The 25,494-nt window shown below is 36.2% G+C and overlaps 1 protein-coding gene across 2 annotated transcripts in view; it reads left to right on the forward strand.

The window, feature by feature from the left end:
* Positions 1–10,566, forward strand: part of LOC125235288 — a 36,863-nt gene extending 26,297 nt beyond the window's left edge. The window contains exons 1-5 of one of the 2 annotated variants that reach the window (XM_048141800.1): positions 3,156–3,309; positions 6,752–6,839; positions 8,490–8,723; positions 9,101–9,230; positions 10,205–10,566. In XM_048141800.1, the coding sequence (XP_047997757.1) occupies positions 6,771–6,839; positions 8,490–8,723; positions 9,101–9,230; positions 10,205–10,305 (534 nt within the window). In that variant the 5' untranslated portion in view covers positions 3,156–3,309; positions 6,752–6,770 and the 3' untranslated portion in view covers positions 10,306–10,566. Of the gene's footprint in view, positions 1–3,155; positions 3,310–6,751; positions 6,840–8,489; positions 8,724–9,100; positions 9,231–10,204 lie in introns of those variants that run through there. The other variant, XM_048141799.1, reaches the window with a different exon arrangement.
* Positions 10,567–25,494: the final 14,928 nt, after the last annotated feature.

Here is a 25,494-nt window from a genome sequence, read left to right on the forward strand (position 1 = left end):
TCTTAAAAATCATGTCAATTTGTAGCTCCGATTTGCCGTGAAAGACTGACAAGCCAACAGACACACACTTTCCCAATTTTAATACTATACTTACTCGTAAGTATGGATTCAGCAGTCAAAAATTTTGCTATGAATATTCTTGTCATTTTTCCGAGATAATGATCAACCGCTATATAGTAGCCGAGCTCCTTCAAGTGACTTTCGCTTTATAAGTTTTTCTTATGAATAAATAAAGTTGTATGAAACTAAACTTATTTACATTTTTATCGAGTCAACGCCTGTAACTCTGACAGCACTCTGACTCATTTATTAGTCGACGCAGAGACGCAGAAGTCTTAATAAGACTTTTATTTATAGAATTTTATCATTTAGACTTAGAACGTAGAGAATACCTACCTACGTACCTACATAACTAGCGCATCTATTGAGCTACTACTTACTTACTTATTTATATTTATTTCTTATCTTGTAATATTTAGTAAAAAGGAGGTAATGGTTCTGACGTTGATTACGGTTCGTTACAACCAAATTTTATAATACTTACCATATGCCGCCACAGCCTCCTGAGCGTAGTTGCTGAGAGATGGGACAGTGGCCTCATCAAGCACTGGTCCTCTCTCCACTTATCTCTAGTACCTAAGTTAGTTATTTAAGATTATTTTTAAGTTAACCATAGTTTTATGTTTTAGGTTAAGTTATACTAACAAAATATGGACCTTGTTTGTCTGAAATAAATGCATTTTATTTTATTTTTATTTATTTTTTATTTTTTTATATTCCTAAAACGTCGCAAATGCCAAAACAGATTAGTCTCATAATGTCTAAAACTTAAAATGACTTAAACCTACTTCTCAAATTACCGTATTCCCAAAATTTCAAAAAGTCAAATCAGATTTACTATTTCAAAACAAAATAATAATAAATAATGAATAATAATTAAGCAATAAATTGTACACAATGAAATACCAATACAATACTTTAAACTTACTATAAACTTACATCTACACAGCCCTTAACATAAAACTTAACTATTTAACACATTACAAAAAAACACACACCTAACAAACTACTTAAATTAGTCAAATAACCCACCCCGCATCGTTCCCGACGCAAAAGTGCCCATCACACTAGCCGCGTTTCCACGCTGAACCGCGATGGACAACCTCTGCGCCAAGAACGACCCGGAGCGGGGGTTGAGACCCCTCTCCTGCAGACGACGCCCCAGCTCCCAGAGGAAGGTTTTTGCCTCCGCACACCAACACCCACTAGTCTCCACGGCTACCGGAACAAAGTCAAATTAACTTAAAACGAAAACTTTCTAAAATGCAGTATCCATGAAAACTGTATTTTTACAGTTTTTCATAAAGAGTTAGCATTAACTAACTAAATGAATACTAAAGTTAATAATAAAACACAGTGCAATGAATGTAATGCAGACTGTAGATAAAATTTTAGGTATTCTGAGCAAGTGTCATTTAGAATTTTGGTTATTATGAAACTACAGTGAAACCTGGATAAATGAGACTTCAAGGGACGACAAAATTTATCTCACTTAAAGAGGTATTTATTCCACTTATTCAGGGTCTCAGTTAGACAGGCATAATAAAATGTTTGTCTCATTTACAGATGGTATCACTAATAGAGGCCAGAATAGAGGGTATGCCAGTTATAGAGGTGATAAATAAGGTCTTTTGCATATAGTTATTATTAATTGCATACTACTTAAAAGAAAAGGTAAATAAGCCTTGTATTTAAATAAAATATAAGACTAACGTCATTGTATCTTAAAACTTTTATAGGTATATTATGAAAGTATTTTTTTTAATATTTTTATGTAAATTATCGAGATTTTAGTTTTAATTACTTAAAATAACCACGAAAACCCTTAAACTCATCTGAACACAAAAAGGATCAATCGCGTAATTTAAAGATAGGCTAAGAATTATTAAAAATATGGAAGTAGATTTTCAATGAAGTCCAAGTTACAGAGGTCATAGATTGACTGTGTCTCAGATACAGAGGTAATTTTTTATAAAATTCTTAACAAAAAATTAAGTTCATATACATTTCAAATATAGTCTCAGTAACAGAGGTAAAATACACACTCTGTCTCACTAATAGAGGGAAATGTGACTATAAAATCGAAAAGGCTAATCTCACTTATAGAGGTCTGTTTTGCCTCACTAATAGAGGTAAATCGGTGCGAAAGTGTCGGGACCACACCTTGGGCCCCAACTAAAGAGGTTTCTCACTTATCCAGGTCCCACTTAACCAGGTTTCACTGTAATACATTTCGGATATTAGATGTAATAGGCCAATGTCATTTTGGCATTTTGATGTACAGAAAATTGGTATTTTTGTAATTTTAGACATTTTACTACTAATCCGTTTTAACATTGCGACATTCTAAGAACACGGTATTATAAAATTTGGTTGTAACGAACCGTAATCCCCACGTTGTACTTTTGAACCCTCGACGGCCTCGCCATAGGTGTAGCTGGTTAATGGTTAAAGAATAATAAAGACAAATTTGCCATGCACTTTAGCAGCTCACTGTACATGCATTTATATAGTCCTCAACGGCGACCATGCAACTAGGAAATCATATTTTAAAAAAATTGCGTGACCTCTCTAACGGTCAGTAGGCCTCAATACATTAGCGCTCGTTGAACAAAGAGCACAGTTTATGTCTCTATTAGCTACGCTGTTCATCCAATACGTGATCCCGAACCGTTCATTCAAAGCGGTCCCTAATACCCTGCGACCGAATTCGCATATTAACTAGGTACATCGCCGACAAGACCCAATAAAAGATGGCTTAAGCCACGTGTTCGTACAAAAACTGTTATCGCGTTGAAGGGCGACCTCACTTACCTTTTATCCTTCAAATAGACCACTCCATCTTGCTAATAAAAAGACTGTCTATAATCCAATCATGATCAACTTACGTCCTTTGGCTTACCTGGTATGTCGGACCCTCGCCACAATGACCTTTAGTACCCGACGAACCGCGACGAGCTATAAACCAACTCATTATGAACCTTCGTCGTTGACAATTAACCACAAGTTGAGTTCAGACCAAAATGGGCAGGGAAATATCTAGTCTAAAATAGCACAACGCGTAACGCTCGGCAACGTACGGTTGTGTTCAGTGTTGTGTTTTAGGTGAGGCTGCATCAAAGCAAGCCGGCTACAATGGAAACAAATGAAAGTACGACATGAAACATGTGGTAAATAGTGAAACACAGTTCGATTTAATCGAAAAGCTAAACTTGCCGTGCTGGAGGCGTATTATAATTGTAGTAACAGGTATGATCTGACAGTGTCCAGACTAACATTTCTGGGATTCGAAGTTCGAAGTGACCAGTTAAGGTATTCGATAGGATTCACGAAAAATACTGCGAGCACCGGTGTGACGCAAGCGCATGCGGCAGATTTTACTTACAATTAATCTTGCGGACGCATTATAATATTATTGTATGTAGGTAAACAGTAAACATCTTATACCTTTAAACGAACAATTCTTGTATATTTATCTATTTATACATTTATTTATTTATAGTGATACATACATATATATATATATATGTGTGTGCCGACGATCTCGGTAACCGCTCTAACGATTTCGCTGAAATTTGTTATGTGAGGGTTTTCGGGTTGAAAAAGCGATCTAGCGTAGCCTTAGATCCCGGAAAACGCGAATTTTCTAGTTTTCATGCGTTTATCTTTCGCGTTAGAAACGTAAAATATGGTCGTTAATTTCGCCGCCCGCGCATCGGCTCCGCGTAGCTCAGTCGTTAGAGGTCGGTCTAATGTTAGCAGGCAGATCGCAGGAGTCAAGGTTTCGAATCCCGGCCAGAAATTAAGTTTTTGTTTTTTTTGTATTTATAAGAGTTTTTTTATCATGCATGAAATGCGGCTCGATGCTGATAGATGAGACTTCACCCTATATCGGAATATAGCGGTAAAACAATGAATATTTTTTTGAAAATGTGCTAGAGTAGAAAATCTTGGCTGACTTTAGTAATATCACGGCTAGTAAATAACAAATGAGGTAACTCCTTACGCATCGGAAAGCTGAAAGCATGCGTACGCATGTCATGTTCATACTAACGAGCGGTTTCTCATACACAAAATATGGTTCGATGCTGATGTGATTCCACCCAAGTACCTAATGTTAAAATAAAAAAAAAACTAAGCCATTTCATCGAAGTCTGATAAGACAAATCTTCGTATGCCTGCCTGTTATATTGTACACGCGAGAAAATAAATCTAAGCAGTAAAAAGGTAACTTTTTGCCTCATTTCGTAAAATATGTTGAAAACAAGCATAAATCTCTGAACACATAAAAACCTACGATCGTCAAAGTTACACACCTTCTTCCACCACATGCGTTCGTAAACAGTGAAGTCTGCTCGAACAAGACAAGTTTTCTCGCGTAAGAAAGTTGTTTAAGATTGTAGGGTTTTTCTTTTAGTTGTAGTATGACTGGAAACTTTGCTCTTCACATTTTATCTAGCTAGGCATCAACGGTAAAGACGAAGTTAGAAGTTATTAAAGTGAACGTTTATTTTTATTTTCCTGGAGATCCTGAGAAATCCTATTGATCCTGGAGAAATCGAAGGAACTCCTCAAATCTGAAAGGAATACATATGGTAATTTTTATGTGTTTATAAGAACAGCAAGCATTTACATACGGAACAGTGACATCTGGTGCAGTGGAACTGCTGATGATGGTCAGAACGGAACTCCTCAAATCTGAACGACATACTTCTAGTGACTTTGGTATTATTATAAGAACAGCATGCACTTACGTCCAGAACAGTGACATTTGGTGAAGTGGAACTGCTGGTGAAGATCAGAACGGAACTTCTTAAATCTGAACGGCACGCTTATAATGACTTTGGTATTTTTGGGCATTTTCAGAATTTGGGTCCTCTCAATTAGCAAAAGTTGTTAACAAAAATTAACTCGCTGTCGGTTTTGTGACGACAATAAAGCATAAAATCTGTCTAAAAATTTACTTTTTTAACATTTGGAATGTAGATTATCGCTTAAAGTTTATGTAATGAACACAAAAACAATATTTTTATTGAAATTTCATGCTTAAAATTACCATCACAAAACTGACAGTGAGTTAATTTTATTAACAACTTTCGCTAATTGGAGGGTCCCAAATTCAAAAAATGCCCTTGTATAAGAACAGCTTGCGTCACGTTCAGGACATTGGTGCAGTGGAACTTCTGATGATGATCAGGACGGAACTCCTCAAATCTGAACGGCACACTTATAGTGACTTTGGTGTTTTTATAATAACAGCGTGCATTTAAGTTCAGAACATTGACATTTATTTGTTAGGAGATTTGTTCTCTTTGTTAGTTTTCAAGTCAAATTTTGTCAAGCTCGATTTCTTATAAACGGATATTGGATTCATGAGGAATTGAGGAAACTCCTTAACGGTATACGTACATATATTCAGTTGTATTTCAATAAAATAATCAAAGATTTACATTAAAAAATACCTACACATTTCTACATAATCCAACATTCGCCACCTTTCACCAGAATCCCAAAAGCGGCAATTTTTTTTTCTTAAAAATTATTTTCCTTCATTTGGATCAATAGGACTGATTTTGAAGTTTTGTTGAGAAGTTATTTTATTGATTAAAACAAATACAAAATAATACTTTTTCGTTAAGTCAGTAAATCCTACACAAACAAACGATGAACAGTGAGATTAGATTACATAAGTATTATAAAAAATAGTAACATATAAGGAAAAGTCACCAAAACCTTTACCTAAACAAGTAGAATTAAAATCCTAAACAGGTATTTGAGTCTTGTTGCATACTTATAAATACTTTAGAGATGACATAACGACATTCCAATCAACATTCTTAGCTCAATTTTGTTATTGTACCTATCTTAGCAGGCAGGTACGGAAGGCAAATTGGACTTGTGAGTCTTGTGACATATACTGACAACTCTAATTGCGTTTTCACATTATCCGGTCCGATATCGGATGTCGGACCGATATCCCATACATTACAGGCGCCATCTTGGATTTTTTCTATTGAACTCCTTCCGACATCCGATATCGGATCGGATAATGTAAAAACGGACTAACTGGGCATGATAATGTCAAAATGTAGGTACTTAGTCAATTTTGAAACCCGTCAAATACTTCAAATAGCTATATTTAAATATACGGATATACCTACTCACGTTATTATATCGCGATTGCAATTGGTGACATGTTTCGAGTCATATGGAGAGTATCATAAAGCACGAGAGTAGGTAGATCTGAATTTTTAAAATATTTGAATGTAAAGATTTATGTCTTGTGTATAGACATGATACCTATGTAATAGGATGGGATTTATACATAGTCACTACTTTTAAAAAAACTTGTATCTTCGTCTGTCAATGAAAAGAAAATTGTAGTAAGTATGTATGGAATGCATATAGACTTACTGCGTTTTAACTTTGAGGAGCAGCGTGAGATACGAGATTTTTTCAAAGTAGTGACGACATACTCCTTATTCCAAATAAAGGGTTTAAGTAATCAAATAATCGCAAATTAGTTTTGTCAAATTGAATGTGACAAACTTTTTCTATCTGTAAACAAAAATAATTTCGAAAATTTTGGGTTTTATTGAAGTGTATTGCTTAAAAGATTCTATTTATTACAGTATTGTTCATGTATAATATAATAAATTTATAACTCATGGAACTTTTCTGCCTGTTTCAGAACAACACATGGGTGCAAGATGACAAGAAAATTCCTCTTCTGTTTCCCCCTGAGGGCGGGGAACATGGTCTTCGGATATTTTATATTAGTAAGTAAAGAGAATTTCTGCATAGAATAGGAAATAGAAGAGATAGGAACTGATAGATTAATTCTAAGTTACACTTGATATCTGTAACGTCTTGAGATGTGAAATGTACCTACCCAGTACCCACGGTACCCAAGCTATTCTTAAGTACCCAAGCTATTCTTAAGTTTGGGTCTAGATTGATCTGTGTAGATATTGTAAGGTGACCTTTGTATTTTTTTTTTCCAAACTTACCAACACTATAAATTCTTAAAAATTTAACTCAACGAAGGACTTAAGCACGTATAATAAAATTATTTTCCGATATTAAACAATAAAATTAGTACAACTTGGTTAGTTTAACAAATTCCGCGTCCTTCCGCCTATCTTTGGCTAAATTTCTGAAAACAAAATTACAATAAAGTTTAATTATAAATAAGCATTGCCTTAAGCAACGGTTATATTGAAGAATTTTGGAGTTGGTAACAAACTCCTAACTGCTTGATTAGACAATCTCATAACTCAGGAAATTCACCGAGGTAACTTTTAAATGCTCCTTTTGGAACAGTTGAGCAAAGTTAACGATACTTTGGTTGCCTACACAATATGAGTAGGCGCTATCCTAAAACGCTTATTGAATTAAAACTTTTAACAAAATTGATTAAGATGTTAACATAATTTCATCAATTGATATTTTATTTCGTTTATTCATTGTGTGTTAAAATTGTATTAAGATTAATCTAAGAAATGGTTATGTAGAAATATGTATTTACAATTTAGAAATCATAACACGTACCTATTTGATTCACATACGTGACCTTTTCAATTAAAAGTACCATTTTTTGTTTACCATAAGGATGAAATTCGCCTGTTAAGCTAGAACCTCCTTATTTTTTTAAGCGATAGTGTAATACCTTTTACTTGAAAACGACACCAATCAGCATAAAAAAAATTGTAAACTACTGCAGTCAGTAAGGTGGGGAAACATTAAGTACTTAAAGGGTTTTTCTTGAGGGATGTGATGAAATATGTTCCATAATATAAGTATAATGAAGCACCACGGACATGCTAACCTTGCCATGCAAGAAAAACTATGTCAATCTTCTTCCACCTTACCTCGCTATGTACAAATACAAAATGGACTAGGTAATATCAATTCTCCATACAAACGCTCTCTATTTCCTCCCTAGTTTTTGAAGATAAAGAAAATGATTATTTCAACACAGATTATTATTATTTTTATCTGTGTCGCACCGTTTTGATTTTTTTGATTTTCTTATTTTTAAAGAGGCTAGAGACCATCAAATATGTTCAAAAACGGCCTTATTGATTATGGCGCAAAAAAAGGTGTGGTATTCAAAATTGGTAAAAATTAGCAAAAAAAACTAAACGGTCCGACACAGATTATTTCATTGTTATTCAGATTTTCAAATTTCGTTACGATTGATTAAGTTTTGGAGGAGGAAACAGTCGAGAGCGGAACCTCGATTTTAAAGATTTTTTCGCAATATGTTTTAACTGAATGGTTCTGAATGGACAATTTTTTTTCGATAAATTATAACATTAGTATATTTAACTGAAATTCCCAAATTGAAAGGGGGACTCCTTTCCATTTTAGCATTTTCGCTCCTGTAGCGTCTTAAATTTAAATACATGAAATGATTTTTGTTTCAGGTTGTAACAATAGCGGTAATGGCTTACAATTTATACCAGCTCGCTCTCAGCATCAACTCGCCTGAGAAGGTAGATACGAGCAAGTTCAAGAACTGGGAGAAACTAGAGGAGCTATTCGGAGAGAAAAAGGAAACTATGGTGGAAATGGTGGCCATGGTGTATTACGCGTCGTATATAGTTATCGCTTTCCTGATGTTTATCTTCTCGGCAATGTTTACCTGTGGAGCTTACTCGGTAACAACCCTCAACAAATTTTTATATTACTGTTGTACCTTACAGCGATGGCGGGGCAGCCATCTATTAAATACTATCATAACTACACTGATGATACCTACATTTTTTTTAAATGTGTATTGACATGATCTCATGATATTAAAATAAAGAAGCATGTCATTTTGTCCTTATAAAAAATATAAACACGCAAAAATATTTGAGGAAAACATGATTTTGGCCACTTCCAGGCTGCGAAACAGCGCCATCTAGTTTTAAGTCTAAAAGCCATTACATTTCAGAGGAACGCTTTTTTGTATGAGCTTTGGCTGTCACGGTACTATATGGTCCTTGGGGATAGTAAGCAGAAGGTTAATTTCCTTTTTGTTTATCTATTTTAGGTGAACAACTGCCTGGTATCGTCGTTCTTCCTGTACAGTTTCTTCCATTTGTTCCTCTCGATATTCCTGATCGTGTGGGAAGCCACCTCCGAAGGCTGGATACAACTCGGCCTTGTTGCTGGTTTCGATTGTAAGTTCATACTCCTTCTTTACTTACAGTAGGTACGGCCACCAGCAATACCTCTAATATCTTACAAAAAGAAGACTACATATACAAGGTGCTCGCGAGGAACCCGTATAACTTGAACCACGCGTTTCTGAGGCAAAAATGTTATATGAATTTGAAATTTTTTCGCGAAAAAAAAATTTTTTTTGTGTCTTTTTTTTAACTTTTTTAGACGTATTTTCACATAAAAAGTTATTTTTATCCATAAAGTTGGCAATTAAAATGAGTTTCTTAATTCATTTTTCTAAAAACCAAATTTTTTGGAAGTTTTTCTTGTCACATTTTGACATCTATCAATGACGACTGTGAGACTATGCTCCACAATTGCGCATCAGTGCCGTTAAGAAGACCTTTTCTACTGAGTAACAATACGGAAATGTTTTATTTTAATTGGCAATAACTCTGAAACTAGACGAAATCTAGAAAAGTTTATAATGACATTTTCGTCTTAAAATGTGACCAAGAATATGCCGTTAAAATTATATGGGTTCCTCGCGAGCACCTTGTATATCTGATTACGCTCTTATGGGTCTAAAAATTATGTCAGATATTTTAGCTGCCTTCTTTTTGTGCGATGTTATTGCTGGCGACTGTAAATATATGAGATCGCTGGTTTCTTCATAACTATCACATTTATGACGTAAAACGCTTAAACATGGTAGCAATTTCCTATGGAAAATATTTGTACAAAAGTAACAAAAGTTGTTACAAGAAGTAATAATCTTAATGTATCTGCAAGTGTAATTTGGGACACTTAGAGTTGTTTACTCTTCTGCCCATATATATATGAAAGCATGATAAATGTTTTGGTATATTAATTACCATTACATTTATAGATTACCTACTCTAAATAACTTTTAATGTATGTATGTTTATTTAACCACTATAGGTCACATGAATGACAAGTCCCATTTGAATGTTTTCTTTTAATTTTTCAGTGATCCTGATAATATGCCTCTTCAGTGTCAAGTACCTGATGGAAGCAATCCGAACAGGCAACATTTACAGCAGACCGGGAGAAGTTTATTATAAGTATTAAATAGGAAAGAATATTTTGAGTCTGAGAATTTTGTAAACTTCAAGTAGTAAACAGACTTGAAAGATCCTCAAATAATAGTAGATTACATGTAAGTACGATTTGTCTCAGATCACATGTGATTGTCGGCAGAGGCGGAGCAATGCTAAAATGGAAGGGAGCCCCCTTTTAATTTGGGAATTTTAGTTAAATATACTAGTGTTATTAACTAGATTTATCGAAAAAAATGTCCATTCAGAACAACTCAGTTAAAAGATATTGCGAAAAAATCTTTAAAATCGAGGTTCCACTTTCGACTGTTTCCACCTTCAAAACTTAATCAATAGTAACGACATTTGAGAATCTAAATAACAATGAAATTATCTGTGTCGGACCATTTATTTTTTTTGGCTAATTGTTACCAATTTTGAATACCACATCTGTTTTTGCGCCATAATCAATAAGGTCGTTTTTGAATAAATTTGATGGGCTCTAGCGTCTTTAAAAATAACAATATCAAAAAAATCAAAACGGTCCGACACAGATAATAATAATAATCTGTGTTCAAAAATCAGTGCTCTATCTTCAAAAACCAGGGAGGAAATCGTCGAGAGCGTTTTTATGGAGAATTGACCCCTCCTGTATCGTCTTAACAAGCATGTGACCTGACGCTATCCGGCCAGAGGACGGAAATGCCATTTCAAAATATTTATTCTGTATAATGCAAGTTCGCTATTGTAGTCTATTTGTAATAGAGATATTTATTAAAAAAAAAATATTCGCTACACTGATGAAGTGGTTAAAAAATATTTTAGGTAATTAAGATTGCATTAGTCAAATAGGATATAAATATTTTTATTCAGTTGATTACTACATTTCTATAACATTTACTTTCCAATTTTTTGATTCGCAGAAAGATAATATTCTGAACGCATTTATTTTGAAAACATAGTTGATTAGAAATGTAGGTAACATAATATATCATCGAATTAAATCGAGTGAGTTTATTTAACTTAATTATTGTTGTTTGCTTTTTGAATAATTGTGTTATTTGTCATGAATATCATTTAAATCAATCATAATTATGTTCAATAGTTGTGTACATAAAGTAAACTAATTATTATTATTTTGGGTGACAACTGCAGAGGTAACTAACTACCGACATTTGAATTTATAATTTTCTTTGTCCAAAATAATCTACATGAATGTCATGATTTTATGAATTTTTAATGAATAATCTTATCGTCGGTCGTTGTTTAATATTAAGATGGTAATTGGTATTCAGCCTACGTTCTTTAAAATAAGTTCTTTTATATGGCTTTGATTAAAAACTGGACAAATTATTATAATGAATTTCTAACGAAAAAATAAAAAATTGTAAAGATAAAACATCGCATCAAAGTAATAAAATAAGACTTTCAAATTGAACTTATTGTGTTTTAATTACCTACGCTTAAGTATTCTAACACAAATCTGTTTAGTCTCAGAAATACATTATTAAACGTATTTTCATAGACTGGTAATTTAAATTACGTAAAGCCCCTACTGGAGTATTCAGTAACATTAAATACAATAAATTAATAATCACAGTGATCGCTTAACCTAAACATAAATTATCTACACGTATCATTGATTTTTGTAAAATATGTTATTGAAATTGGAAACTTCTGGTGAAGTATCGAGGTCTCTTCTTCTTCGCCTTCGGCCCAGCATCATGGGAACTACCATGGCCATAGTCGCGGGGAGCATGCCCGCCCCGACGGCCGCGAACACGGTGGAGCTGTCCGGAGCCACATTCGACACGATTTTCCTCTTCACCACCCGGTTAACCGACGGCTTCTGTAGACTCGACGCGTATGCTAGATCCTGCTTCTTATCCATATCTCGCTTTGACTCCTCTACTGTTTTGAAACTTTTTTCAACTTCCAATAATCCTCCGTGTGATGTAGTCATGTTGGTGTGAGCATTGTCAATAGGCAAAACAGTTAGCGCTACTGCTTGGTGTGAGGTCATCGTAGCTCCGTCCGAGCGATCGTCTGCTGCAGGTGTGGGGTTTAATGACCTCTGTCGTTTTTTGTTCCGGTAACCCTTTGTCGTAGAGAGCAACACCCACTGCCCGTCCCCGTATGGGGGCCTCGAAGACCGATCACTGTCTAGTTCAGGAGATCCTGCGTAGATCACTTGTGTAGGTCTTCTGATAGGGCGCTTCTGATATGGAGCCTGGTGAAGAGCTTCGTATTCAATCGGAAACTTACTTGGTCGATGGTCCGTCACTACTGAATCCGATATACCGTAATATACAGCATCGTCATTTGCACCACTGTCATTGTAATGTTCATCTGAATCGCAATTTGGTTTATGTGGACGCCGACTATCGTCTGGAGACCATGAATTAGGATAGTTGAAAGTACTTTGTTGGATAACGGTTGGTTTATTCCATGAAGGTTTCGATGGCATTTCAGAATCATATTCTGATGATGTGTGTAATTTATTGTTTATGTATGTGGGACGAGTCATACTCGGCTTCTTCTGCACCTGAGGATAGTTATTATAGTCGTTTCCTTGGTACGGATTATAACGGTCGCCATCTGGTCTGTCATCATCTTCGATCCATTGATTGGGTTTCTGTTTCTTTACATTAGGTTTCCACTTTGAGATCTTACTAGTAGACCATGCGACTGGTTCTAATGTCACCCAGCCGTCCTTGTCATCATAAGGATGCTTATGTTGCTTGACTTTGAGCCGATTCCAAGAAGTATACACCTTGGCGTTGTCTTCTTCATCCGTTTGGCTTAGTTCTAAAGGATCATTGTTGTAAGGAGCAGAGTTATATGGGTTATTCTTGTACTTGTCTTTTCTGAGTTTTGCAGCTAACGCTTGCATGCTTGTTTGAAAGTCAGGGTAATCCTTCAGCTTCTCCGCATCTGCGTAATAGTCGTTCAAATCCCTCTGTGGCCCGTCATCCGAAAATCCTTCTTGACAGGATGGTCCAAAACATCTTGGATAGCCATCCGGGTCGTGTATAATATCCGTCATAGCGTGTTTTATTTCAGTATCATCATGTCTCTTAAAGTCCTTAAAGTCCCGGGAGTAATCCTGCCAGTGTTGTCTGACACTGCTCGGCGCGGTTTCTATAACTGTGATTGGTTCTTTTCCTGGCACATCCAACTGGTACTTGATCTCTCCATTTTCGATTCGCGCCGGATCTTTTGATGCCGCAATGGCAAGGGCCACGCAAAATACGATTATTCTCACTGTCGTTTTCATTGTGTTCACTTTCGAATCGCGGTTGCGCGGCGGGCGCGCGAGGACTGAGCTGCGGCGGCGGTTGCCCCGTACTGATATAGTTCTGATAGTGGATGCACATTAAACGCCCTCCCTTGCGCTCTAATGCAATGGTAATTCCAGTTCGGTCACGACGAATGTGCCGGATAATTGCGGTGATTGTCGTTGGCGACTATCTTAATGGACTATCGCATCTTTCTCATGCCCGTGACCCGCGCTCAGGTGAAACCGTTTTTCATTCTGTACATTTTCACCATAGATAGTGATGTACTTAATAAAACCGCGCTTACCTGTTTAAATTTATTTTTCGGAATAAATTAATATTAGGTAGGTATCGAGAGCAAGTTGTTGTTTTTCAATATGACGAGAGCGGGATGTATCTTTTCTGTGCGTCTATATTAACCTTCTTCAGTCTTAAAAATTTGTATTTTATTAGAAACTAACCTATAATATCGTACCCTGCTTATAAACATTGATTTATTTTTTTCAAGTTTTTTTTTTGTTTGTTTTCACCCTCTCATTATTTACTATTTTTATTGACCTTCTTTTATATTTCTTTACAGATTTTCATAAATTCCTTAAAGGAGAAGTTGATCTCTGTACTATGTACGTATCTTCTGCTATATTTCGTGTTTTGCACGAACCAGTTTGTACCTACCTACAATTTTTTACTTAAAACCTACCTAGGGTAAACTCGCCTCATTCGGTGACACGCCTAATTCGGTGAAACAACCAAAAATTGTCTTTCGGAATAGTGCTTCAAAGCTTGTATCACCGAATTAGGCGTGTCACCGAATGAGACGAGTTTACCCTGCTATATTTCCTGAAGTCCCCAATCACCAGCCTTTGTCAGATAAGAGTGATAAGCCTTACTGATTAATAAATAATGTCGATTTCCCAAACCATCCACTATAAATATCACCCCGTGCTCCAGTTCGTGGCCACTCTCTCCATAATAGCAGCCTACTTACTATTATCCCAAACACGATCGGCTCCGTTGTAATTGCTCGATGCACTTTTACTTGACATTTAGTAGTTATACATAAGAAACTCAAGTTGCTCTTTTAAGCCTGAGGTACACATGTTTATAAGTACCTATAAATAGAAATAAGACTTATTATTTAAGTACCTGCCTATTCATCATCATCCTCCATCATCATTTGCCACGGCTCATGGGAGCCTGGGGTCCGCTTTGACAACTAATCCCAAGATTTGGCGTAGACACTAGCTTTACGAAAGCGATTGCCACCTGACCTTCCACCCCGAAGGGTAACTAGGCCTTATTGGATTAGTCCGGTTTCCTCACGATGTTTTCCTTCACCGAAAAGCGACTGGCAAATATCAAATGACATTTCGCACATAAGTACCTACCTATTATTTTTATAATAAGTCAATACTAAGTTTAGTTTTAAAATGTATGATCTCTTAATAAACATCGCCATGAAGCATAACTAGGGAGCCGATGGATGAAAGAGCTGGACAAAACCGATCGTTGTGGAGATCCCTAAACGAAGCTTATGTGGGCATAAGCGTGTCCAATATTTCGGCTGATAATATAGGGGGGTTACCATGACGTGCTAAAGCCGTTCAGTTTAGGTTGAGAGAGAGGGACGGAGCTATGTAACTGCAGTGCTATAGCTGTGTCCCTTTCTCTCAACCTAAACTGAACGTCTTTAGTACGTCATGGTAACCCCCCTGATCATGATACTTCATCGACAACAATCTCTAAAGGTTGACAGATGATAACTCTTTGAATTTCCGGGAAAGATTCAATACCGGAGGTATATTCAATAGTAGAAATAATTAAAATGAAACTAAATATGTAATTCCTATAAAAATGTATAGCCATGTTACATCACGTTAAGTCAAAAAACGTTACAGCCACGAAGAATAGCACCAATGTTGTGTCACTCCGTAAAAATGCATCGAAATAATAATTTGTACTGCATAAATTGGCTTACCCGGTCAGTCCAGTTGTCCTCGTTGAAACTCAAAACAAATATCATGTCTTCAGCGTTTGGCGTAAATATATTAATTATATATTAATGTAAATAAAGCCCATCAAACAATAAATAATGCGAATAATAAGTTATCTATAGTTCTTTTCTTGCAGTGTTACGTTGACTTTTATTTTGAGTCAATTGTCACTGTGTCAATAAAGTCAGCGTCATATCTCGATGGCCAGTTAAATGCCGTAAAACTCTGTTTGAAATAGGTTAAAGATCAAACGAAATTTTGTTCAGTAGGGCCAGAGGTAGGTTTAAACCAGGCACAGATAGGTAAGTATGGGCGCGCGATAAATGATAAAACTTCAGGCCGTCCCTACCGCACTTACAAATAGTGCGATAGGGACGGCCAGATGTTTTATCATTTATCGCGAGACCATTCTTGCCTGCCTTATTGGGCGTTTTCGGGCTGGAGCATGGACCGGTGCATTATTGTAAGTTTGCAACTTATCCGATGGTAATCTTTCCACCCATCTCAGGCCGCCAGATTCCAGACTTTGCATAGGTACCATGATTCATAATTTACGCAAAAAATACTTCAGATTTTGCTCCAGCACTCATTATTAAACTCTGTTATGAATTCACTTGACGTGCACGCTGTGCGCAAAGAGAACCTAATAGTTAGTGAAATTACATTTTAACCACATAACACTGGTTATTATTATCCCATCAATGAACACAGTAAACGTCTACGGCACGCCTCTGTCACGTAACAAACGTAACAGAAAAAGAAAAAAAAAACAATATCCGTTGTTGTTGAGTTGCGAATCAAAATGCGAAGAGAAAGGTGATTCAATAAAGTGATGAATGTAAAGAAATAAGATAACCGAGTTCCCGGTATCCAATTGGTACAATTTACTATGGCTGCTCTTTTGTCGTAAATATTATATGCGTCACTGGCGCACTCACAATCTTATGAATAAAACGAACATGACATTTTATGGAAGGATGAGTGATTCCATTATTTTGTGGCGGTACCTTACCATCAAGAGCACAATAAATACCTAACAGGGCCTGTACTGTAGCTAAACGTACAATCAACGACACTGCGTATCGTAACCAAGTCATTTCCATCCATCACTCTTTCTTATTGGTCTGGCAGAGTCAATCGCTCATCATTCGGCAAACAGCGTCAACTTTGGCACGCTGAGCAACTGCCATATGACCTTCCAACCACCCAAAGGCTAAACTAGATCCTATTGGGATTAGTTCAGTTTTCTCACGTTTTCATTCACTGAAAAGCGACTGATAATATCAAATGATACCTATATTACATATAGTTTCTAGATACGAGACACAATCTAACAAGCAGTACCGCTAGGCCACCACGTTTAATAATATGTACATCAATTTATACATCAATTTGTATTGCGAAATTGATGTATAAATTGATGTACATATTATTAAACGTAGTAAAATTTACCGTGTTGGGGGAGACATACAGTCATCCACCAGTCATCTCTGTTTGTCACAAGTCTACCTAATTAACATTTTTATGAAGTCACACTTATTGACAGGTTTAGACTTCCTCGAGAAATATGTATTAGTAAAATACTTTTTGCATCTTGATCTATGTTTAAACCTAGATCACCTAGCGTCTGGGGTGAATGCACTGAAAATTATAGCATCATTAGTCTGGGAGCTTGGAGTGACTTCATGTAATTGCCATATGAAATCAGAGTAATCAGTGACTCGTAATTACACTGCATCTACGACATACGTGGATGACTGTGTTGGAGTATAATAAATAAGTAGTATGTTCTTATGAAATTGGTATACTTACGGTATATTGTCGCATAGAGTTTTGCTTGTTATATGTACAACTTATTTGTCTATTATATCTAAGACCCCGTGTGGTGACGGGTTAAGAATTTCACCACCCCCTTTCTTCCCGTGGGTGTCGTAGAAGGCGACTGTGGGATGTGGGGTAAATTGTGGCGTAGGCGAGAGGCTGGCAACCTGTCACTGCAATGTCACAGTTTCGTTTTTTTCAACCCCTTATTTGCCTAGAGTGGCACTATAACTTTATCAGTTTCATGTGCTCTGCCTACCCCTTTATGGGAAACAGGCGTGATTGTATGTATGTATGTATGTATATGTATCTAAGACAAATGTATAACGATTAAGGTAGTAGGTACGTATTTATTTCCGTCCGTCTAACGTAACCGTCTAAGTTAAATTCGCACCGATTTAAATAAAACGAAGTGAGTACCAATCTTATAATAATTAAGTAAGGTAATTTTGAATCACAGTAATGCTCGGGTAGACGACTTTCGAAACTACCCCAATGCACCTTAGAAGATTTTACCTCAAGAAATACAACTAGGTACCTACTTATTTGATCTAAAACGGTAAATGATATGAAAATTAGATTTTTTAGACTTGATTTTATTTGTTCGCCGTAAAACATTAGATTTTTCTCAAGTGTTAGAAAATATTTTATATTTAAAAATAATACATTACGATACAAGTGCGTAAAAAAGGAAGATCGAAACGAGTGGCGATAAATTAAAACACGACCGAAGGGAGTGTTTTCAATCGACACGAGTTACGAATTTCCTTTTCGCACGTGTATCGTACGACGTTTTTCCGTACAGATGACCCTCCGAAGTTTCGACCTGGCATATATGGCCTCACTTTTAAAACTAATATAGATAAGCTAGAAAATTTACAAACCCGTTTTTTAAAATTGCTAGTCAGTAAAAAAGTTAAAAACAGTTGCAATAAAGACTACAAACAATTATTTAAAATATGTAAAATTCTACCCATATCATCCAAACTTAAATATATGTTGGCCTTGAAAAACCATGGCAGACAGGACCATCTTGAACTAGTCAACCATAGCCACAACACCAGTAGGCCTAGCACATGATGGCCGCGGGAGTATGTCGCCGCGAGATAGACTACCTGTCCTTATATCATTAATACAATTAGACAAAGACGTGTCATCTATCTCGCGGCGACATACTCCCGCGGCCATCATGTGCTAGGCCTACAGGACGATATCCGCGGGCAAATATGTAGTACCCAGAGTGTCAAATTATTATGGCGACAGAACGCTTCAAAAACGAATACCTTATCTCTTGAACTCTTTGCCCGGGGATATAGTACTGGAATCCAAAAAAAGTACTTTTAAAAGGCTCTTAAAAAAACATCTCTTGGATACTCTATAATAAGCGATCCTGCCTACTTCAAACTAAGTACATACTTAACACATTTAGAAGTTATATATATTAATTTGTATATTTAACTATATTTAATAAGAAAACTGTATAAAAGAGACTGAAACGACTCCACAGTCAAACTAATTGTAGTTTTGTGGAGCATTGTATTTAAGTTATGTTTTGTAATTCTGAGTATAATAAATAAATAAATAATAAATATAATGAACCACTTCTCGCACTAGTGCGTAAAAAAACGACCATCTGTACTGAAAAAATTATACGATTTAAATATGTATTATAGGGTATAAACATTTCAGTAATAAACCTTCCACACGTGTAAAACTTCCCCTTTGAGTAACTTACACACAATCTAGTTCTTACACTATACTTGACCCAGCGTCACATAACATTTACTATCCTCAAGGAACCCTAACTTTCAGTCAAATATTTCCAGCTCACAGAATATTTCTAACAGAGGTTGATGCAGTTAGGTACTTGATGTACATCGCATCATTTACAAAAACGCGTACCTTGACTCTTAATATACATACATACATACAATCACGCCTGTATCCCATATAGGGGTAGGCAGAGCACATGAACTAGTAAAGTTTCAGCACCACTTTTGGCAAAAAGGGGTTGAAAGAAAACGAAATTGTGACATTACAGTGACAGGTTGCCAGCCTCTCGCCTACGCCAATTTAACCCATGTCCCACCACAGTCGACTTCTACGACACCCACGGGAAGAAAGGGGGTGTTGAAATTCATAGTCATAATTCTGCTCTTGTAATAGTATGCTATACGATTATTATGGTACAAAAAATATGCTAAATCAAACTCGACCAAAGTAATGTTCTGTGAAACAATATTCTGTCTAATTGCCGTATGCGTGGTAGTAATAATGCCAACTAAGTTTTCTGTAAAATTACCATTCGACCGAATGTTTTTCTGCGAAACATTTTATGCGAAGTGTGTTTCTGACCAAAATTTTTCTGCCAGATGAGGGTAACCCGCGATAGGGAGACCTAGACATACGCTTAATGATGTTCCGACGGAAAGTTTCCAAAATTCTGAAATTTTCACATAGAAAAACTTCAGTATGGACAATTGTATGGATGGAAACTTTCCATTTCATAAATTTAAACTCCCTTTATTTTTCGTGAAAGTTTCGTGATATTTCAAGAAATTTAAGATTTTTTTGGAAAGTTTCCGCAACTTGCACATCATTACATACGCTTACAAAGAGTAAGCGATGGTGACATTGGCTAGTTACCCAGATGTAAATAACATGAAAGTTTTCTATTTAAACGGGCTCCAGCGAGCGCAGTTAATGCATTTAATGCAAGTTACATGTGCACGAGAACAATGAAGTGCAGTTATTGGCAGGCGGAATTGAGCATTGTCTTGGACTAAGTTTACTGGTGGCATAATAGTTACTTGTTATACAAGGGAGCAAAGTTGTATTTTAACGCCGAGTGTGGAATTGAAAAACGAGCAAGTGATTCTATAATTGAACCACGAGCGAAGCGAGTGGTTCGAGAATATAATCCTGAACTTGCGAGTTTTTTAACACACGAGAAGTAAAATACATTTGCACTCGAGTGTAACACAAAACTTTTCCCCTCACTATAGGAGGAAACTACAACGCAAAAAAGGCGTTTATCACTGCTTCCAGTAGTTCCACAGGTGGTAAATCATCTTTATTACTAGATTCACCTACTTTTATCAATGTTAAAGCAGTTAATTTGACTTTATTCAAGGTCAAATTACTTTACCCACTAGTGGATAAAATGCGTTTTTACCCGCTGGCATTAAATGACAAAACACGTGTTTCCGAGCTAGTGAGGGGAAAAAGATATTATGCAGTTGGTCTAATTTTCAGCTATTTACGAACAAGTAGTCACAGTCACACTAGGACCACTAGGTTCTTTCTCTGTAATCAAGTCTGGCTGTATTTTCAAACGGCACTGCCTATGTGCTCTGCATATTCAATTATTCATGAAACTGAATTTGATGAACTTTTGGTGCTACTCTTGGCAATTAAGGGGTTGAAAAAATCGAAATTATGATATTCAGTTTATAAGTTTAATTAAATGTAAAATTTGGATATACAGAATGAAATAAAAAGGACCAGTCATACTTTGCATAGTGACTTTTGAGGTCATAATGAGCAAATTTTATTATGGGACCGAAGCTGAAATAACTTATGTGACTATTTAGATTTTCACAATGAATGTTTTGACTCAAAGGTTATGACAGATGGCGCCACCCTATTGGTCCATACATGAGAGCGAGAAGATGATATGTTTTTTCTTTCTCTCACATATGAATGACAGTGACATGCCAAGACAACTTGCACAGGCGCCGCCTGGCGGGATAAAATATCAGTGTGCCTCCTCATTGTGTACTATAAGCTGCAAAAGTGCAAGGCGATTCATAACCCTCCGTGTGGTGACGGGTTAAGAATTTCACCACCCCATTTCCTTCCCGTGGGTGTCGTAGAAGGCGACTGTGGGATATGGGTTAAATTGTGTCGTAGGCTAGCAACGTAAAGGTGTAGGGCTGGCAACCTGTCACTGCAATGTCACAATTTCGTTTTCTTGCAACCCCTTATTTTGCCAAAAGTGGCACAGAAACTTTAGTAGCTTCATGTGCTCTGCCTACCCCTTTATGGGATACAGGCGTGATTGTATGTATGTTGATTGTATGTTCATTCATAATTATTTCTCCATGCACTTTTGCAGCTGATAATATATTTCATAAGATGATTATCATTCTTGGCTAGTCCCTCGGGTCTTCACGTCTCAGTGTCAATAAAGTCAACAACACTCCCCCCTCCGCCCTCTCTCATTTAACGCCAGGCTCCTTTATGCTTTCTACAGCTCGCGTTGACAGATTTCTAAATAATGTCGTTTTCTCGTGAAATGAAAATATTATTTATTCAAGTTCGTTCAACTCTTGATCACGAAGTTTGAGGATCGATTGTCACAGTTTAATTGACTTGTTGACGAGTTTTTGATTTGATACTTGACGCTTGGAGCGTTGATGACTTTTGTTACTTTTGTAATTACAATTAGCATCGTGTAAATTAAGTTACGTAAAATTTTAAGTGACGACACGACGGCAAACAAATTTTGCGTTCATCTAAAATATCTAAATTGACCAATTTGAATCCTAGGCCATTCTAGAACCCTGTCATATTTACATCGTGCATAGAAGTCACTTTTGACGTTGGTTGTGTAAAGGTTTTACAGTGGCCTGGGATTAAAAGTGGTTGACTGTACTTAGCTTAGTGTTTAAACTATTATATAGCATTAGAGATAGTTTAAAGATAATAAATAAAAATAAACAATTGTGCTGTGTCTCTACATACCAGAGGCAGATTCAGATAAGAGGGTATTTCATTCTCCCTTCGTGTACGCCACTTATCCCGGTCCGGCTAATCTCATCCAGAACAGAACTGCCCCGCCGTTTTTCGAATGTCATCCACCCAACGAGCCAACGGATGCCATCAGGTGCTTCTTACATCCGATAGCGGCCACCGTTCGGTCAACATTTTTGTCCACCTGCCATCACTCTGCACACTATAAGTTCTGTTCTGGTTCTGAACTTCTTTCATACGTTGCAGGGATTTAACAATTAGAAGTACTGTATGTGTTTTGTCCCCTGTGAGGAGATTGTTTAGGAATTTCACCTCCATTTTTCTTCTCGTGGAAGGCATAGGTCAACTGTGGGATATAGGTAGAAATGTTATGTAGACGATGGCTTACAAGCTGCCACTGCAATACATATATTATAATTTCGTCTACTGTCAACCGCAGTAGCGGTAAAACATGAGTTAGTGTCATATTATCCTGTTTAAGCAGAATTTAAGCATGTAACCAAGGACGATATAATACCGGGACAGACAAAGCCCATACAAAAAAGCGTCCCCCTAAAATGTAAAGGCCTTTTAGGCTTCAAACTAGATGGCGCTGTTTCGCAGCCTAGACGTGGGCAATATCATATTTTCCCCAAATATTTTTGGGTGTTTTTATTTTTTATAAGAACAAATGACATGCTTCTTTATTTTGAAAAAAAAATAATAATAATTTGAAGGCATCGTCAGTGTGCAAAAAATAAATCATCCTTGCATGTAACTATATAGGTAGGTATATTTGTAAATATTGTCATTAAATTAGAAAGGCAACAAAGTATTATTAATCTACAAAACATCCATTTACATTCTTAAAGTAGGTAATAGTCACAATCAATACCCATAACATCATTTCCGTCCATCGATGTTTTATTTCTTATTCTTCCGACCTGACTTACTCCAATTACTATTTGTGTAAAAAGTTGCCGGTAATATCTTACGCGATGGTTACGGCGCCCGCGCATTGCGTCACAGTAAGTTTGAAAGCGTAATTTAGCGCCACGTACAACCAAAACAAAGCACTTTCCAAGCGCTATGGCAACGGTCTAAATGCCGAATTTGGACGAAACTGTGGAGTCGCGAGTGTTTATAAAAAAAGTTAAATATTTTTGCTGTAACTTTTACTTGTATTTTTAGTAATACGCGCACCTAAAAATGTATTAAAAAGTAAACCGCTCGTTAGTTTTAAAATAATAGGTAAGTTTTTTTATAATAACTCACAAACCCTGCGAAATAATCTCAATGTTATTCCTCAAAATACTGTTGATTGTTTTTATTAAGATATTGCAATCTCTAAAAGTATTTGACAAAGTCATTTTCTTGATTTTAACTGTCATGGATTTTAGCAAAGTAACGCCAGAAATCATCCGTTATTTAAATAAATAAATGCTTAACCGCTTTAGAGTGTTTAGTTTTGTACCTACTAGAACATTACTAACCTTTAATTAACTAAAATAACCCGAGCCTCCCACTTCAGTAGGTGAGGTACCGATTTCAATTATTACTACCGACTGCGCCAGACGACCGGTCTACGCCGTGCTACGCCGCGGTCCCGGGTTCGAATCCCGGTAAGGGCATTTATTTGTGTGATGAGCACAGATATTTGTTCCCGAGTCATGGATGTTTTCTATGTATATAATTATTTATATATTATACCGTGGACCTCAGTCAATCTGTGTAAGAATGTCCTAAAATATTTATTTATTATTTATTAATTATTTATCTGTGTGATGTGACAAGCAATTATTTTACTCTTAATAGGAAATCGATTTAACTTTTCTACGGTTAGAGATATTTACACTTTCTTTTCCAAAACTTATGCAAGTTTATATCCCAAGATTCAAGACTATTCAAAGGTACATCTTAATAGAATTTTCTGATTTATAAAGAGCATTAGGTTCATATAACGCGACATTGTTTACATTGTCTGTAGACGCCACTCGACCGAACCTAATCTATGGGGAAATCATGAATTCATCTCAGTTGGCATTATTAACTTTGTGACTGCTTCAAGGCAATATTGATAGTGACTGACAAGAGAATTGAAATTACAGTATTTAAATATTATTATTTGTTTTGCCTTTGTATATTTGCTACTCAAAAATCTCAATTTAAGATGAGATAGGTACCTATACTGATAGTAGGTAGTATACTTTACTCAATTGCGTAAATGTCACAAAAAATATTTATGTATCTGTACAGATATAGTGCGAAAAAATTTTCCTTTTCGCACGACATCAGATGTCGTACGAAAAGGGTTTTCTTCGTATTTTTCCGGAAACGTTCGTATTTGTCATGCTAGTTCAATCAATGTTAGTACATCTTGTACTGAGACTGACTGATTACAGAATCTGTAATATTTGGTTCATGAATAGTAACCGCGGGGGCGCTGTCTAACTTTCCTACATATGTATAATGAATGTAAGTTTCCATAATGTTTACGCTATGAATTATGAGCGTATTCTAAAACCCCAAAGTTTCATAGTAGAGGCTCTGGAATAGTAAGCTGCAAAAGTGCATGGTGGATTTATCAATGATATCATTCATAATTTCTCCATGCAACTCACTGTACCTATCACATAATACTTCGATCGATCTAACTTTCTGTTGCTGTTATTTTCATTTCCGTTTCCATGATGAAAATTGACTCTTAAATCGATTATCACGGCTATTCTCAACACTTTAAAAGTGACTGTCTCAAGCAAAATAACAGTGACTTAGTGACACGAGAGATTTAAAAATAAAGCGATTAAATGGTCAATAAAAAACTTCTTTGACAGAAAGGTGTTTTACTGATTTTCAAATGCGTAAAATATAAAATTCGCAGTTTTTGTCAAGTCATGAAGATTGAAGATGAGAAATTTACCAAGAATGAAGACTATTATAAAGACTTAGAGGTTGGTTTCCAATGAATATCACATTTTTTTTTTTTTTTTATTATAAATGGGCTTACTCTTGACCACAGACTAGCCAAAGCAAAGACGTGGCCTACGATGGAGTGAGCTCGCCCAGAAGATGCCTGTTCACTCTTGATTTGAAGGTTGCCGGGTTATATGAGCTCGGAAATATACACTGGTTAGCATGAAATGAAACAAAGAAAATAATGAGCATCATCGGTCACGACGTAAAAATTGTTCACGGGCGTCTCCACAGACGGCGGTCAAGGCCTGCAGGTTTCACTTTCTTGCGCGGACCATTTTCACCGCTCTCACGCGCAAAGCTCAGAGAAATGCGCAAATGACTCGATTCTTATACCTTCCCCGATCTAAAACGACGTAAGATGAAAGAACAGACTAACAAAAAATGCTCTTTTTAAGAAATAGTTGATATCACGCGTCAGTT

The sequence above is a fragment of the Leguminivora glycinivorella genome, chromosome 17 (assembly GCF_023078275.1).
Source record: "Leguminivora glycinivorella isolate SPB_JAAS2020 chromosome 17, LegGlyc_1.1, whole genome shotgun sequence".
NCBI lineage: Eukaryota > Metazoa > Arthropoda > Insecta > Lepidoptera > Tortricidae > Leguminivora > Leguminivora glycinivorella.